This window comes from Photinus pyralis, unplaced genomic scaffold (genome assembly GCF_008802855.1).
Source record: "Photinus pyralis isolate 1611_PpyrPB1 unplaced genomic scaffold, Ppyr1.3 Ppyr1.4_LG1, whole genome shotgun sequence".
NCBI classification, from domain to species: domain Eukaryota; kingdom Metazoa; phylum Arthropoda; class Insecta; order Coleoptera; family Lampyridae; genus Photinus; species Photinus pyralis.
Window position 1 is genome coordinate 50,410,804 of NW_022170249.1, and position 17,944 is coordinate 50,428,747.

Below are 17,944 nucleotides of genomic sequence, written 5' to 3' on the forward strand. Positions count from 1 at the left end.
TGAAGCACAGCGACAGACATCAAAAAGAAAGAGAAACCACTCAACAGATATATGGTGCCAGCCAATCCCTTATTTATACAGGTAGACACTAAGTCAGTAGGAAAGTAATGGCGTGCCAAAGAAAAATAATTTGCAAATTGCTTGTACCAATACGAAGGCAGAATCAAATGACATCGAATGTGTAAGCAGAAAATAAGCGATCGGATTAGAAATACGATGAAAAATATCTGCACGACCTCGGTCGGCGAAATAAAGAACTAAGGTAATAGGAAATCTAGTACAAAACTAACATATTTTTAAACTAGCGGATTACAAAGGAAATACCTAGATATCGTAAGAATTTATATAAGATCACAAATCGAAGGTTTCTTAAATGGAATTGGTAAAAAAACGTAACAGTTTCCTTTTAGCGTTTTAAACGGTTTTTGTGTATATCGATAGCTTTTGTATGAGTGTGTTAGACTAGGCACACATTTGGAAATGTAGAATGTCGGAAGCATTTCATAAGTATAACAATTGGGGAAACAGCTTTTTTAGACTAATTAAACCTCGCTGAATCCGAAAATGCATGTTTCCACGTCGTCATTTAAACCGGAAGTCCGGAATCCAAGATGGCGTCCAGATTACGTTTGAGCGTATCTATACCTTGTCTCTTTAGATAAAATCGTAATTTAAACGTCGATTTTCAGGTTTTCAATGGCAAGGAGTTCAATGCAATGCTTTAAAAAAAAGATATCTTATGGTTTTAGGGCCTTAATTCAATTTTTCGCCCAAAATATGGCAGTAAAAATTTATTTATAAGATCCATCATTAGAGTAATTCTATGGAAATCCTAACGCGGTATTTTTATAAGATTACATACGTATCTCCGAAGTATTTTCGAGCTATTGTGGTTCCCTAATACATCGGAAAGACGCAAAACCTGGAAATAAAAAAGGAATTTTCACTATTTATTAATTTTTATGTAAATAAGAAATTAATTAATAATGACTTACGTGGCCCAAGCTAGGAGGCTGATACTTTTAGCTGTTTGCAAATTTCCATGAATGGCAAATTACTTTGTTAGACGGGCCCTCTATGCGGCTTTTGAGCCGTTTGAGCTTTTAGCAAACATAATATGCTGTGATATTTTACGTTTCCTGTTATCAAGCACAGCACACATAGTTGATTCGAATATGCAGCTGGTAATCAAATGCACTTCAATCCGTTATGGGTTTCTTCATATTATCAGACTGAACGAGTCTGAGGTGTTCTTTTGTGTCTTTTTGACAAAGAATGCACTTTTCAATGAGCACAGGAGCAGTCCTGGTCCTAGTAAAATAACGAGTGTTGGGCTCGAGTGTGAGTGAAGTTGGAGTAGCATGAACGATGGTAAGTACTTGAAATTTCCATCGTTATTGTCGCTCAATTTTTCTTGAATTCGAATAATTGCGGAACTATTTTCAGAATCATGGAAGTGTTATTGTCGGCATTGTGAAAATTCGAACAACCTCTGCTTTCCTAAGTTCGTTAACTCTGGCAACTTTTCCTCTTTTCCTCGTCTTTTCTGGCATAAAATGCACAGATTATGATTAAACGTAGTACTCGCTTGTAGTAAGGAATTCATTGTAAAATAGCCTGCGGGGAATAGCACACCGCGTTTAAAAACAAAAATCTTTCACACGACAATTAAGAAGAGACGACATGTGACGCTACTCACCGTAACAACAGCTACAACAGAAGCAAAGAATTCAGGTTCTTGAAAAATTGTACGATCTCTACCATGGACATTAGTAAAAGTTAATCAGGTAAGGAGATCAGTGTGCATCAACAAGTGAAATCAACTACATTTATTCAGAGCTAATATTTCGTAACAAATTGTGACTTCTTCAGAGCCATAAAATTTGCTGCAAGTCAAACAATTATAAAGAAATCAAAGTGGATAACCACAGAACTTAGAACTATCCAAAACATACACATGAATTTCATTCAAGAAGTAACCATTTGTTATGAAATATTAGCTCTGAATAAATGTAGTTGATTTCACTTGTTGATACACACTGATCTCCTTGCCTGATTAACTTTTACTAAATTCAGGTTTTCTCACTGCACGTACTGTAGCACTCACATTTATTTACTAGTTGACACGCACTGTTCACACTTTATGCATAAAAACTGATCCATTCGTAAAAGAAACGTAAACAACACCCGCCGCGATCAGCGAATTAACATGCACCATCAACATCGGCTGTTTTTTTGAAGCATTGCATTGACTTTCTTACCTTTGAAAACCCAAAAATTCACGTCTATATTACGATTCTAGCTCAAAATACACGGTAGATACGCTTAAACATGCTCCAGACGCCATCTTGGCCGCCATCTTGGATTCCGGGCTTGCGGTCCAAATTTCGATGTGGAAACAGGTATTTTCGGATTCAGCAACGTTTAATTAGTCGAATTAAGTTGTTTCTCCAATTGTTATATGAAATGCTTCTGACATTCTTATTTTAGAACTTTATAAGAATCTGTGCTAGTCTATGTTTATATTCGTTGTAGTTTCTGGCTTACTTTTCTGATCGTTGTAAGTATCCCCGTTAAATCAAAATCAGAATATAATTTTACTATTCCAACTTTTACGTTTAGTCCAGGAAATAGAGACTGAAAATGGACCATTTCCTGCAAAACGAGAAGTAGTTCCAATTTTTTTTGCATGTCATGAAAGACTATCTGGTGGTTAACAATCCAAGTTTTCGACCTCGCACCCCCTGTGCTTCCCCCGTACCACCCTTAAAACCAAAGAAATTTGGTTGGTTTTTTAGTTTTTCAATCATATCTTTTTATAAGTTCATTTTACAAAAAAATATTGTTATCAGAAATTGTAGACTATAAAATTCTTCCTCTAACAACCATTTTTCTCACGCTCAATCCTCTCTATCCTCTCCACATTCGATAACCCCTTGACCCTTAGATAAGATAATAAGACTAAATCTGAAAATCAAAAACCAATAACATCTAAGTATTGGAATAAAGATATAGATAACCTGACATTAAAAAAATCTGATTAGAGGAACTAGAGTAATTATATTAAAGTTATAAAGATAATTTTTTATCCCCCTATTCAAGACACATCACAAAAACATGTCATTGAAGCAACGCCAAGTTCCCACTTTTGCTCTGACTGATATGGTGAGAGCTGAGCGTACAAAAGCTTCAATTGCTGTAAATCATCCTGATCCTAGCTTAGTAGTCGAGAAAAACATAGTTTGCCGACCCACAAAAATTCAAGCCACATCTTTTTTCTTTTTCTCTGATCTTCCTTCCTCACTAGATTCTGATGCGGCAATGAATTATGTTAGAACTATATTCAAAGTAGCTCACGAAATGCAATCAGATGACCCTCTTGATTATGAAATACTACATATCAACCTTTTATTATGTTTCTTCCCTGCTTCCTATGGACAGTATCAGGCAACTTTACAAGACCACGGTTTTGAAATCCTCACAGTTTATACATTGCAACAGTTTATTGATGATAGAACAGATGTAGATGTAAATGACATGGACGGCTATGAAGACGCCAACCAACAACAGATAGTATCATCTTTGGGTATTTATTTATTACTAATTGGTAAGAGGCTCACAACAAAGAATGCGAGAGCATGGGTGGACAAAAGAATAAGGACCTTCTCTCAGTCAGTGGGGATATCTTCGGAAGACGGAACGTTAGCTCTATTTACCCCTTCAGAAGCTTATGCAGTAAGTGTATATTTATTTATCTCCCCTAAATTTAAGCTAAGAAGGATGATCTTTGAAACTATCTATTCTAATAGTTCCCAAGAAGGAATCTTGGGAAAGGTTATGAATAGTTGCCTAGTGCTACTCAGTGGAACCGAAATATCCAATTTCTTATTATGTCACAAGTTCATAATTGTCGAAAATCCTATTTTACTTTGTTGGGCAGAATTAGCAAAATTTGCTCCTTATCTGATAAGTGCTGTAGACAAATTCAATGGGATGGGTGACAAGGCTCTCTATTGTAAGTTCCTATATCCGCAAGAGTACCTTCAAGAATTATCAAGAGAGAACTTGAAAATCTTTGCTGCTATTGCACGTGGTATTGCTATTATGGAGGGTTATTCCTCTTACTCTAATTATCAAGGTACAGATGAGAGTGTTCCTGTGAAAGAGTTGGTAGGAAGAGCATTAGATATAATCAAGAGAAGTGGAGGTTGCAATACCTTAGCAACAGAAGATATGAGAGAAGCTCTCCTTGCTAAAACGGGTAATGAGGATATTTTATCAGCTATATCCATAGGAGCGTTCTCGCAGAGAATTGCGCCCCACGTTGGGCGCCAAATTATTATAACCTTTTCGTATTGGCAAAAATACCAATTCGATAGGTTCATGAAGAGGTAACGTAAATACGGTCAATCGTTAAATGGACAACAAAATAAATCAATCAAGAAACAAACTACCTGGTAAGAAAACTGTATGGCAATGGTTCATACAATGTTGGACCGATACCCCTTCGCTCGGCTCAAAACCGGAGAGCATAAGGATTATTAGGGCGCCAGGGTTGCGTTGGACAAATTAGGGTACGATTAATAAAACCCAGTCCTAGAACTATATGAAATAAACCATTGACACAAATACTTGATTCTTTAATGTTCGCTAAAATAATAACTGGTTCGTCATTATTATTTTTTTTTTTAATATAAAATTTTCTTTTTTTAAGGACTACTAGAAATGAAAGAGAGGTGAATGTTTGAGTGGGTGTTGTGGGGTTTTACCGGAGATCTCTTACAGATTACGTATGTCGTGATTACTTCACAATATGTTTTGTGTTGGATGATTAATGAGGTGAGTTTAATTTATAAACAGTTTTTCTGACCTTACTCCAAATTGATTGACTTTTTTGTGAAATGTTTATTAACAACGATATAGAGCTTCAGAGTTGCTTATATTTTTAAGAACTCTAAAATTTGTATGTAGATGTTTTAACCAAATTTTATACTTTATCTCTGTAATTAAGAGTTTTATGAGAAAATATCTTCAACTTATCGTGGCATAAATACCCTTACGCTGCACCCTTACCAAAGGGGATGCATAATAATTCAACTTTCAACCCTTGCTAGTGGGGATATTTGAATCACTGTGAGATTGTAGGGCTTTCTAATATACGTTTGAAACAAAAAATTATCTCACTTCAGTTCAGCTTCATCCTTCATGCCCTTCATCCTCCCCCCCCTCCCCCCAACCGAGCTGAGAATAGATATTTAAGAGGAATAGAAAATATTATGTAATAAGCGTTGTATTCTCTGACTAACTTCACAATCGCCACAAGAGCGTTTAAATATCTATTTCTTCCGCGCAGGGGGGGGGGGGAAACTGAACTGAAGTGAGCCAATTTTTTCATTTCAAAAGTATATTAGAAAGGGCTATAATCTCACAGTAATTCAAATATCCTCACTAGCAAGGGTTGCAAATTTCATTATTATGCATCCCCTTTGGTAAGGGTGCAGGGTAGGGGGATTTATACCACGATAAATTCAAGATATTTTCTCATAAAACTCTTAATTATAGTGTAAAAGTATGAAATTTGATTAAAACACCTACATAGAAATTTCAGAATTCTTAAAAATATAACCAACTCTCAAGCTCTATATCTTTTTTAATAAACATTTCACAAAAAAGTAGTGTATATCAAAGTTGTGTAGAATTTTATGGTCTACAATTTCTGATAACAATATTTTTTTCTAAAGTGAACTATTAAAAAGATATGCTTGAAAAACTAAGAAACCAACCAAATTTCAGGGGTTTTGGGGGTGGTACGGGGGAAGCACAAGGGGTGGGAGGTCGAAAACTTATATTCTTAACCACCAGATGACTGTCTATGACATGCAAAAGAAATTGGAACTACTTCTCATTTTGCATGCTAAAACCCTCTATTCCCTGGACTAGTTTATTTGAAAGGAGAATGGGAACATGCATTGGCTGTGGTTTCGATTTTGCTAATGTTTGCCTTTCTCAGCTCTCCTTCTGTTCGTATTTTAGTCACTAAGTCGGTATCTATTTTTTTTGTGCTTTGTGCGTCTATAGTGGAAATGAACGACGTATCATCTTTGTTAAGTAGCGAAAAACGAGGATTGCGGAAAAATGACGAATTTTCACAAAAGAAGTAAAAAATTGAAAAATATCTAGCAATAAACTCCGGAAGACAATCTGTTTTAATTACTCGACTATATGCAACGAGAAAAATGTAACTCGGTCGTTCTTTGAGTATCTATGAAACCCGAAAACTTTATTTTTTAAATGAAAACTACATTTTTCTTTTCTCCAATGGATTTTTCACTAAAATAATATCCATCAAATTGATCGACTGAAGAAAGAGCAACTTTTTACCTCAATTTTATTATTACCCAATAGTGGCATGAGCTCAGATACGGCAGAATCACAGCCTCAAAAGCATATGAGGCTGCACATTGCAAAGTTCTTGATGGTTCTTTAACGGAGAATATATTGGGAGCCAGTAAACTTAGGGACACAGAAGCTATGAAAAGGGGGAGATACCTGGAAAGTCAAATATTAAAGGAAGTCGAAAAAATAAATAAATGTGGTTTACAGTTAAATGCAGCCTTTCCTATCATGGGTGCTTCTCCGGATGGTGAAAGTAGTGTGTATAGCATTAAGATAAAATGTCCAACATCAGAAAAAGCCATGAGGAACAGAGTTGGACTGGGTCAAGCATAGAGTGACCCAGTGACCCGGTTAGTTTACTTAACCAGTGACCCGGTGACCCGGTGACCCAGTTGACCCGGTGACCCAGTTTGACCCGGTGACCCAGCTTGACCCGGTGACCCAGTTTGACCCGGTGACCAGTTTGACCCGACCCAGTTGACCCAGTGACCCAGCTTGACCCGGTGACCCAGCTTGACCCAGTTTGACCCGGTGACCCAGCTTGACCCGGTGACCCAGGTTGACCCAGTGACCCATCCTGACCCAGCTTTACTCAGTGACCCGTCCTGACCCGGTAGCCCAGTAATTAAATTATTGTTAGTTATCATCCAAAACAATTTCAAGTAACTTTTAATTTAAAAAAAACTTCCTCAATAATATTCGGCAACAAGCACGTAGCCCAATTTCATTCAAGAGAACTAATACCTAAAAAAATCAAATGCATTTGTTTATAGTTTGTAGTCAAGTAGTCAATGAAAGTATTTAGAGAAAAGATTTATTTGGATTAAGCTAACTAGTAGAAAAAAATTAAATGTGAATGAACACCTGTAAGCAAACTGGAAAGCCCTGAAGCAAAGAAATAACATTATTCTAATACAATTCGGGACATGGAAAGTTTTTTACGGCAGTATTAAAGCAAACATCACAGAAATGGCAGTTGTCAAGCAATCGAGTATTATTTTCAACAAACCAGCATTTCATTTATTGCATAATCTGTACACTTGAACCGAGGGCACTGACTTAACTGCGTTATTCAATCAAACTAGGTGACTGGGTCGAATTGGGTCCCCGGGTGAAATTGCGTCGCTGGGTCAAACTGGGTCAAACTGGGTCAAGTTGGGTCACTGGTCAAACTGGGTCACTGGGTCTAACTGAAAAGAGTATGACGTGACCCAGTGACCCAGTTTAATTTAGTGACCCAGTTGACCCAGTGACCCAGTCCAACTCTGATGAGGAAATACATCAGTCAAAAAAATAACGTCGCTTCGAAATATATGGCACAAATTACAACTACAAATACACTTTTCCAAGAAAGCAAAGGCCCTCTTTTGTGTTGCTCATAATGATTATGAAACAACTAGAAAAGTAACTATAATGGAGGTGGATTATGACAGACAACTCTGTGAAGATTTGTTTGAAAAATGCACCCTGTTTTGGAATAAAGCTGTTTTTCCTAAGTTAAATAAGTGAATGTATAATAAATTACTGTCTATTTCATGTATTATAACTTAAATGAAACTAATGTAAAGTTAATTCATTTTTTAATTAAAACATCCTGCAAACTTATCAAACCACAAGCTACTATTATTACTTCATCTATGATAGGAATTAAATTATAGTCTACACAAGCATGAGGAAGCAACTCTCTTAGCCTATTTATTACTCGTTCAACATGTATTCTTAATGCCGCTATCTGTTTTGTTTGCTTTACTTCAGCTTTAGTGCTGGAGGAAGACTTTGAAACAGAAGGTGGTCGTATGAGAGTACATTTTTTAGCTTCCAATAAACGTGACAAGTCCTTGAAGCCTCTGTCGGCCATCACTGCGCTATTAGGGGACAAACACTCCAAATAACCACAGTCCTGAACTATCGTAACATCAGTGGCTCTTCCACCATATCCGCCTGAGATAAAATTGACTAGGCCGTCAGGTGTACATGAAATTAGGTACTTCAAGGTGTTAATTTTTTGTATTGTGACCACGTAAGTGATTGGTGAACTGCATCAGATGGCTTCTCGATTTGAATTTCTAAGCAATCAATGATAGAAACAACATTTGCATACCTAGCCCTGAATGATATGGGTAAATTCTTGTAAATGTCTGATGGTGTTGGCCATACAACTAATTATTCCATTTTTCTTGCGATGAGGTATACTTTTATTGAATATTCTACTAATAGTGCTCTGTGCATATCCAAACTGTAATCCTAATATACTAAATGACTCATTTAATTTTATTTTCTTTAGTGTTATTAATATGTCTACAGTAGAAAGGGGCATATTTTCACTCAAAAGTTTTACTAAATGATATGACTCTTTTGGTAATCCCAGTAACAGTTTAGGCTCTTTTTCTATGGCACCCCGTCAAAATAGCCCCTGCCAAAACAGCTCCGGCAGAACAGCCCCGACAAAATAGCCTGCGCTCAAAACGGCCCCTGCCAAAACAGCCCCGTTAAAAGAGCCCCGACAAAATAGCCCTCGCCCAAAACAGCCCCGCCAAAACAGCGCCGTCAAAATCGCTTCTGCCAAAACAGCCCTATTAAAATAATGTACACATTGAAGAAGTAAATTTTATTACATTTGTAACCAATGCATGCATAATTGAATACACTTAAAAAATGAATATAGGTACATAGGTTTTATATGAAAAATAACAGGATAATGTTGTGGTTATAACTCTAAATTATACGAAATTCCACGAAGATAATCAATAATGTCGTTGTTGTTATAATTTTCCACCATAGTTAATAGTCGTCTATTTAATAATACGTAGCAACTGATAATTTTCTAACAAGAAGAAACGTCAAATTTATTTAAGACGATAGCTATTTACATTATCATTCGAAAGCTTAAGACTATTAATTATACAATTAGAAGTCTCACTAACTTTAATAGTGGACACACCCCCATCGCTGGGGACTGTGGTGGTCTAAACCTCTTGCCACCTTCTCAACCATATTCTTGGGGTGAAAATTGCACTAATTTCTGTACAAGTTCAAAAAATTCACTCCATCGCACTTAATGACTGTAAATACGTCTATGTCTACCGTGATGAATTCGAAATTAAAGGGTTGTACAATTAGGTGTCATCTAACCTTTACTAAAAGGTAATCTTTTGTAGGCGCTGTCAACTTGACATATTTGGAAATGTTCGCGTTTTCATTTATCATGGTTTTGCACATTGAATATTTGGACCACAATGTAGAACTAGAGAACTTTTTGACCTAGAAGGTATTCTATTAGTTTAAAGAAAACTTGTTAGCCCTAATTATTTTCTGACCGCATCCAAAAAGTTAGAAAGCATGATATTTTCGTTCACATTATTATCCTCCTGTACCTTTTTTCGCCAAGCACAAACTATATATCTGATACTGATTTCTGAGGAGGAGATTTTCTACAGCTTCTTAACTTTTTGAACAAATCACCCTTACAAATTCACCACCAAAAGAACATGCCGCGTCAATTTTTTTTACAAATAAATGAACAACGCAAAACAATTCGTGCTTGCAACGGTACCGGATTCAAAGGTGATGCAACTAAAAATGGCATGTGTTATGTAAAAGAATCAAAAGAAATCTTAAAATTGAGACAGTATGAAATAAAATTTTGTACGATACACGGCCGTGAAGTGATTATTAAAGCATTCGTTTAGAAATTCCGAACTCGGCTCCTTCGTCGCCTCGTCCGTAAACATCTAAACTCGTACTTTAATAAGCCACTTCCCGGCCTTATAACGTAAATAACTTTTAGTAGACCTTATTTTACTTACTGCAATTTATCCTATCATAAAAAAGCAAGACAAAATCCATTAGTTATTTTATTAATAGCAATATCTCCCAACTGACATAATTTTTTTACATAAAAAGGATAATGTATATTAGTTATTTATTATACAAGACGATAAAGGGATATTTTAACCATTGAGTGAAAGATGTGAATTAACTTTGACGAGATGGTTAGTTTCCATTTATCGTTGTGTATAATACAAAATTTTATTTTATAGCAGAAGCCATACAAATCATTGTAAAGCTTCTGACAATTCTGAATTTAATTTAGAGACGCCAAAAATAGTAAGCTTTTCTATAGAAACAGCAATGTCATATGTTCTGTACGTCATTTTATACCGTGCATTTAAAATAAGAATGACATATGTCATTAGAATGCACAGTCAATTGTTTCACTTTATCTATCCTTACGGTTAAGGAACGCCTTAGCCTACTCATTCAAACCTATTAAAATGTCATTTTAACATATGCTATAAAATAAACAATTGTTAATTATAACAAAGTAGTCCAAAATGCGCTCTGTAAAGTTTGCCATTATGTTAGATGGGAAGTTTTGCCAGGTCGCCCGCGATATGAGATAAACTGCGCATTGTACCAAACTAATTTTAATGGCCCACACGAATACTAACCAACCCTTATTATTCAAAGAAACAAATTAACACAAAGGATGCCAATCATCAAATATTGTAATCTCCTTTGTCGTAATTACAGTGGTCCAGGCCGGGAGCAGTCACGGGGCCCAAGTGCTGTTGATGATCTTGGCGAGTGAGGTGAGTGATATTAACGGTTAGTTGTTTGATGTATTGATTATATCGGTTCACCCGGTATATATCAAATAATTAATTGATGTTAAGTAATTTATCCCAATTTCCCTAAGCGCTGTCTCTGGCTGCAAAAAGAGGGACCGGTGTCTTACATTATTAATATAAAAGTTTTAATTTTTTACACTAAATCCATTTTACAACTCAAAACTCACTGTTGCATGAAAAAGTACCTGAGTTACGTTGTACTGCGTCTTTCGGGGATGAAAATCTGAATCGGTAACTGAATTCTTAATTTTTTTAACTATTCAACTAGAATATTGTTCAGTTTGGTACGAGATGTTTAGTAGATATGGATTGAACTGGGTTTACTTTCATCTAATGGCGCCAGATGTGTAATTGAAATGCGTTCATTTTGAAGAAATTAGTTTCAAACATTTAAATTGTGTGTGAATGTATGCAGAACTATTAAACTACGCGATCTAAATCTGTGTAAACTAATTGCTTGGGCGTGCACTCTCTTTCAACAAAGGCACTCAATTGGTAGTGGTCAGCTGAGCATAAATTATAAATGGTTTAAGAACTTTAGTCAAAAGCTCCATGAAAATTAAAGTTAATGGTTCGTAAAGTAATGAAGAAAGTAATAAGTTACTTGACGTGTTACATTCTAAATCATGTCACGTAAAATTTAGATTAAACTTGAAATTGCGGTTTTGCCGCTTACGTTCATACAATTGCTTCGTCGTTTCAAATTTTTTCTCTAAATTAATTACTCGTCATCTTAGTAGATTATCATACGAGGGCGCATCATTCAGTAAATTTGGTGATTCCATTCAAACTTCGAGTTAGACCAAGAAAATTTCTTAAGCTTCTCTAGCAGAAATGTGACGGTCTTTTGATATAAACCTGTAGGTATTCACTTTCTAAGAGGACATTATGCATATGCTTAAATAACGTTAGTATTAAATTGCGTGTACCACTCGAACAGTTTCCAGCCCTTGAAAGTCAAGTACGATAGAAAGGAAACATTTTACGGCAAGTAATTTTAAAAAAAAACGTTTTGTTCAAGTTTCTATCACAATAAAGACCCAGCAAAAGAGTTGTAAGAATGAAATTTATTCTGGAACTTTTTAACAACGTTTTAAATAGTAAACTTTTTTTTAATTAAATTTCTAAAGCGAAATACAGCTCTTGCAGTTTTGAAAGGGATAATCGTATTTTACATTTATAGCAACCACCTCGCAGCGACGTTAAGCATAGCAGAAAAATAATAACAGAATACGATACGTACCTGTAAAGAGGTTCTCCGATGCTTTCTTTAAACCACAAAACCATGGCAACGGCGTCGTCTCGATCTCTCGGTGTAATATCGCAAGGTAAACCTTGCTTCTTGGCCAGAACTCCCTGCACGTCTTTCATTGGAACTGTAACAATTATCCCAGTTACCATTGTGTAAAACTCGGGTTGTTAGCAAACTTCTCGCTATAAGAGCGCATTTCTAGCGATAAACTTTGGCGATTAAGATAGTTGGTATGTAAACCGTGCCAGTCGGAAAATTATATGAAAATGATAAATTCGGTTATTTTAATAGAGCATCTCGAGGTGAATCGGAAATGTACGCGAATGCTGCAAGAGTTATAGCAGAGGGGAAGCGAACATTTCTTTCACATTAAACGAAATTGAACGTATATTAACCCAGAAGGAAAACAAACATCCGGCAGATTCTATTTGAAATTAAAGTTTGTAATTACGAAATTTAATATTCTCAAAAGCCAACACCTAACCTTAATATCGATCGGCAAACAGATTATCTAAATTGCTTACTTTATAAACATTGTAATTGGAAAAGTTTATCCTCCGTTCGCAAAAGCAACCCTTCCAACCCCGAGCAACATTGTTATATTCTGCTTAAAGACCATTGTTGAGATGTACACAAACGTTATTTAAATAAGATACACGACAATAGTGTTTTATAAAACACCTTTCCAGTAAACCATTAGGATTTAGCATAACAAAAGCCCGCACTGTATATAGATCTTATAATTAGTGCAAAAAACAATTGTAATCCCAAATTATCGCTCTACTGCCAGCTTGAGTGAAAATAAATTCCCGAGTAACGAAATTACAAAAAGTATAAAAAAGCTCGTTCATTAAGGTAAAAAGCCCGACAGAAAAACGTGTAACAGCTAAGCTGTGAAGTTGTGAACTTGATTAAATTCTGCAGTTTTCCGACAGTTCTGGTGATTGATGTGTTGCGAGGATAAGTAAACAGACAAGGGCAAAACAATAAAATAAGAAAGCGATATTAAATGAGAAAGCAATATAGGACAGAGATCTTTTATTAAAACTTTTTGTGGCTTAGAGTTTTTTAATAAACGAGCTTTTTGTTCCGCTCGAGACGGGATAGTAACACCTCATGACTAATAATGAGCGAAACGCTTGTTGACAACAGAATTTAGACCTGAGGCAGCAATTTAATGACATCTTACTTTTGTATATACATTTTTTCCGTCCAAGATTCCATCATTAAACAAGGGAGTTTTGTTATTCAAATGTACCAAAATCTTATTACCTATAACCTAATTCAAACGCAAACTTAAACCTTCAACGACCACGCATATAAACTGGGTTTCAACGAAATTTTTTGTTTTTTTTAGACGAGTTTTGAATAATTTTTATCTGATCCTTTAAGTCTGTAATCGTATTAAAATTTTTGCAGACTTAGTTAACTAACTTGCCCAGAAAATTAGAATTCTTGTACAAACATATTTATTAAAATTGGTTTATGTGCCTTAAGAATTTCTCGCTTGTTAAGTTTCCTACAAACTTTTTCGCTAGCCATAAAGCTGTCTTGATTTTCTTTAAATCGGTAAAATATCCACATTTAAACAATTTTCCCTGCAATCGCGACGGAAAATCAGAAATATATCTTGCGTTCGAGGCACAAAACTTTAACAACCTACACTGAATGATTTATAACGTCCTGGAAATGATCCAATCAGTTAATATTACAATGGCACCATTTGGCGCTTACTGCAGCACAACTAAAAAAATTGATTTAAGATATTACGTAATTCGTAAATGGACTATGAATATAATTTACACACACTACGAGTAATAAATACTCCAATGTTATTACATTTTTATTTGTTTAATGAGTTAGTGCAGTGTTTTATCGCCCGTTTCACTGTTATGTATGAAAAAACTATCTGTTTTAATATGTGCTTACGGATGTCATCTGTCAAACTCGATATTTTTACTTTATTTACGCGCGTAAATCTGCGAAATCAGAAAATGAACTTTCCAGAATCGGAGTTCAAGGGAGAATCGTTGCAGGTCCCCGGTTCATCTTGTTTTAATTAAGGAAAGGAATAGAACCACGTTACTGAAAAATATCCGTTGCTATGTATCAGTTCAAATTTGGTCAGGTTAAATGATGATAAACGTTGAGTTTGGACATTCAACTGTTGATGCAAAACCTTTATCCGTTGCTGGCCAGTGTTTTTCTTACAATTTTGAGGCATGCTTTTGGACTGCATAATTCTCCATCAACGTTTCGGTAATTGGTTGATATGATATTACAATATAATTGTAGCCGTGTAGTGTACTTTGGCGCTATTTTGGTCGCATAACACCATCATTTGACAATTATATGTATAGAGGCGTCATAGTACATAAGCAACACCTGTTTTAGCGCACTTTGAACTTGAGATCTGCGCATCCGCCAAGTTCCATCTGATTAGATACGGTTCTGTTTGTCGACGAAAATAGTTCTATTCGAAACAGGTTGGTTGAGCAGTTTGTAGGTTGTTTTGAGGTTTGTTTATCGGAAACAGGTTGGTCGAGCAGAATCGGCCAACTGGGTCGCTTAACGGAGTTTCGTGGAGTTAGTTGGGCAGTGCCAGTGTTTTTTTATAGCTTAATTTGCCTGCTCCACAATTCCATGGCTACATTGTGTATACAATAATTGGCCCCTTTAGTTAGCATTCGACGTAAAGGTTTTTCGTCTTGAACCCTCGGCCCACAAACGGCGAGTAAAGAATGTAAAAAAAAAGTTATTAAAGCACGCCGAGCTTTAAAGGTTGCTTAAAACCTAACATCAAATAAAAATCCTCCCGGAACGCTTTCTGCAAATTCACCAAAAGGTAGAAGATTTAAATACCTTTGACATTTCCTTGATATATGAAAGCATGAACTATCCAAGACGCTTCCTAATAATCCACGCCAACAACTTTTCATATTCTTTATAATAGCCTTTTGCATTTGGATTTTAGAGGTACCAACTTCTCTTCTGTTGCTGCAAATAAGCCGCTGAATGGATTGATTTTTATAAGCACAGGCCAGGAATTACGAATAATCAGCCCACTGTGTTCGAATAGAACGTCAATATAATTTCATTTTATTTCCCTTGTTTTTAAGTTATATTTCAGGTGTAATAAAAATACTATAAGAAACGCGTGTTAATTGGTCTCCGCTACGCGCCGTGACTTTCGACTCGTTGGCGTGCTTTAAAGGCTTGATTATACACTGTTTCTTAATATACTATTACTTGACGTTGGGCACTTATTAATGTATTTCTGACACACAGTGATCAATCGAAAACGTGGGAGGCGCCCATCACTATGGTAGCTGTGAATAAGCTTATCACTCATCCACTGTGCGCGTTCTTGCTGGATCACCTAATGATGGGCTCCGATTCAATCTACTGATATTGATTGACATGCTAATATCGTTTATGTACATAACGACCTTTAATGTTGAGACAGTCGATTATTGCAGAAACTCGCGGGGATATCAACAAATGATTTATATTGCTGTGACCCTTTAATTTCGGGTCACACACAAAAAATAAATGCAATACCCCACGTTAGGCGCCCATGCCAAAAGGCACCATACACAAAACACTACAAACCTAACTAGCTCTTTAATTCTAATTTTCCTGGTGCAGATCCTCATTCCGATACAGCAAAATGATTTAATTCTGACCTTAAATTTCTGAATCCTGGCGTACAGTGGGCACAATCAAAATCCTTAAATTCTAAACGGGGTGTTACCAAATTTGGACAAACATTTACTTTGGACGAAAATCAGTAAAATTAATTGTAATTGAGCATAAAAATTATTTTTTTCATCGTGCGAGGGTCCGAATGAACACACAACTTGCGTGATATTACACAATGAAATTTTATTTTACAAACACAAATAAAAATAACCATTACAGTTATGTTAAGATGGAATTTGGCCAACAATGTCCAAAAAAAGACAAAATGCCATAATACCATTTTTTTAAATTACCACGTTGTCTCAAACAATTGCTTTTATCTTTTTCAAATAAACGCAGCGCTCAATAAATCATATCGAAACTGTCACATTTGCTTTAATGCGCACCTTGATAACAAATTAAATTGAGGTACACAAATTCCTTAATCTAACCATTCCAAGAAATACACTATCATTTATAAGGAATGTAAACAAACAAGTTGAGTGTCTCATGTCGCGTGTGCAGTTGTATCCTTATTAAACACATATAGGAGGTGAAAAAACATTGGCCTCGTGCTCCAGGTCCAGATCATGGTCGTTTGATCGTCATATTTAAAAATGGCCGCCACGATACTAGATGTTTTGTTTAACTTCCCACACAATGGCTCCATTTTAGTTTTTTCAAGAAAGCATTTCTGATTTTTTGAAGATCAACATGACAATGTATTACTATTTCTTTAAATTACTTATGTATAAGGGTTCTTGAATTGGTCCAAAACATTACCTTTACTTTTATAAAAGTCACAACACATTATTTCCAATCTTCTACGGGGACATACCGTTTCTCTGAAGCATGTCTGGTAATTACATGGTTTAGGAAAATCTTTAGGGTCCTTTGGATCATCGTTCACTTGTGGAATTAAAATGCCGTCGTTTTCTATGTAACCATTATCCAACGGATTAAGTTATTTACACGGTTCCAGAGCATTCATTCATTATAGCATTGCAAACAGCTTCGTTTTATGCGAAGACGGATTGATCTGAAAGTAGGCGACAAATCCTCAAAGTTTTGTAATTTCCTAAACTGATGGAAAGGCAATGTGCTCATTGTATTTAACAAAAATTCTTCTGCCTTTTTCCATGTCTTTATTCGGTGGTTCTTTGCCAAATTCCAAATTTAATAATAATAATAATGTTTATTCCCACAAAAACAACTAATAGGGAAACAAAAATAAAATAAATAAAGAAAATAAGAATAACAATTTCGTACTATCTTTGCTGGTTTAAGAACGGATCACAGGTAAAGCTGTTAAAACAGTAAGTAGTACTTTGCCATCAAGGGTGTAAAGTGGAATATACCGCGATGTTTTTCCTAATCCAAAAGCAACGTAAAGCGCTTTAAGTCCCAAATTTTGTCACTTCTGCTCGTAGTAATAGAGTGCACTTACACAGTATCAGTGGTAAAAGACTTTTGAAGTCAGTGCCATGTGAGAAATATGGTTTAGGATTCTGCCATCCGCTTCTTCATGATCAGATTCTAACGTACGTTCTTCTGTAACTATACCATTCTGTATAGTAAAACATCTTGGCTGACCACCTTTAACTGCTCCTAGACTACCGTGTTAAAACGTAAATAGACCCACGACATTGATTACAGAAAAATTGTTGATGATATTAATTTAGGCACCCGAATACATTCCAAATGTCTTAAAACCGAATACAACGTCCCAACTGACATTGTTTACACAGCAATAAAAAATATTCTTCATATCGAGGATCAAGTGTAGGGCAACTTAATTTTTTCAAATAGAATTTGAATTCTACATCGAATGTTTAAGACGATATTAAACTGGTATTGGTATATTTACTCAATTCTATATGAGCTATGGTATAATGCTGATAATTAGTCCTCAATTTTTTGTCATATGTAACTGCATAATATGTTACAATATTCGGCCACTTGAAGTACTTTTTATTCGTCATTG

General features: G+C 35.6%; 1 protein-coding gene across 1 annotated transcript in view; it reads right to left on the minus strand.

Moving 5' to 3' along the window:
- LOC116176895 (nephrin) overlaps positions 1-12,400 on the minus strand; it is a 192,868-nt gene extending 180,468 nt beyond the window's left edge. Inside the window, exon 1 of the mRNA XM_031495719.1 lies at positions 12,271-12,400. Coding sequence (XP_031351579.1) covers positions 12,271-12,398 — 128 coding nt within the window. The 5' untranslated portion in view covers positions 12,399-12,400. The remainder of the gene's footprint in view (positions 1-12,270) is intronic.
- Between the last annotated feature and the right edge of the window lie 5,544 nt (positions 12,401-17,944).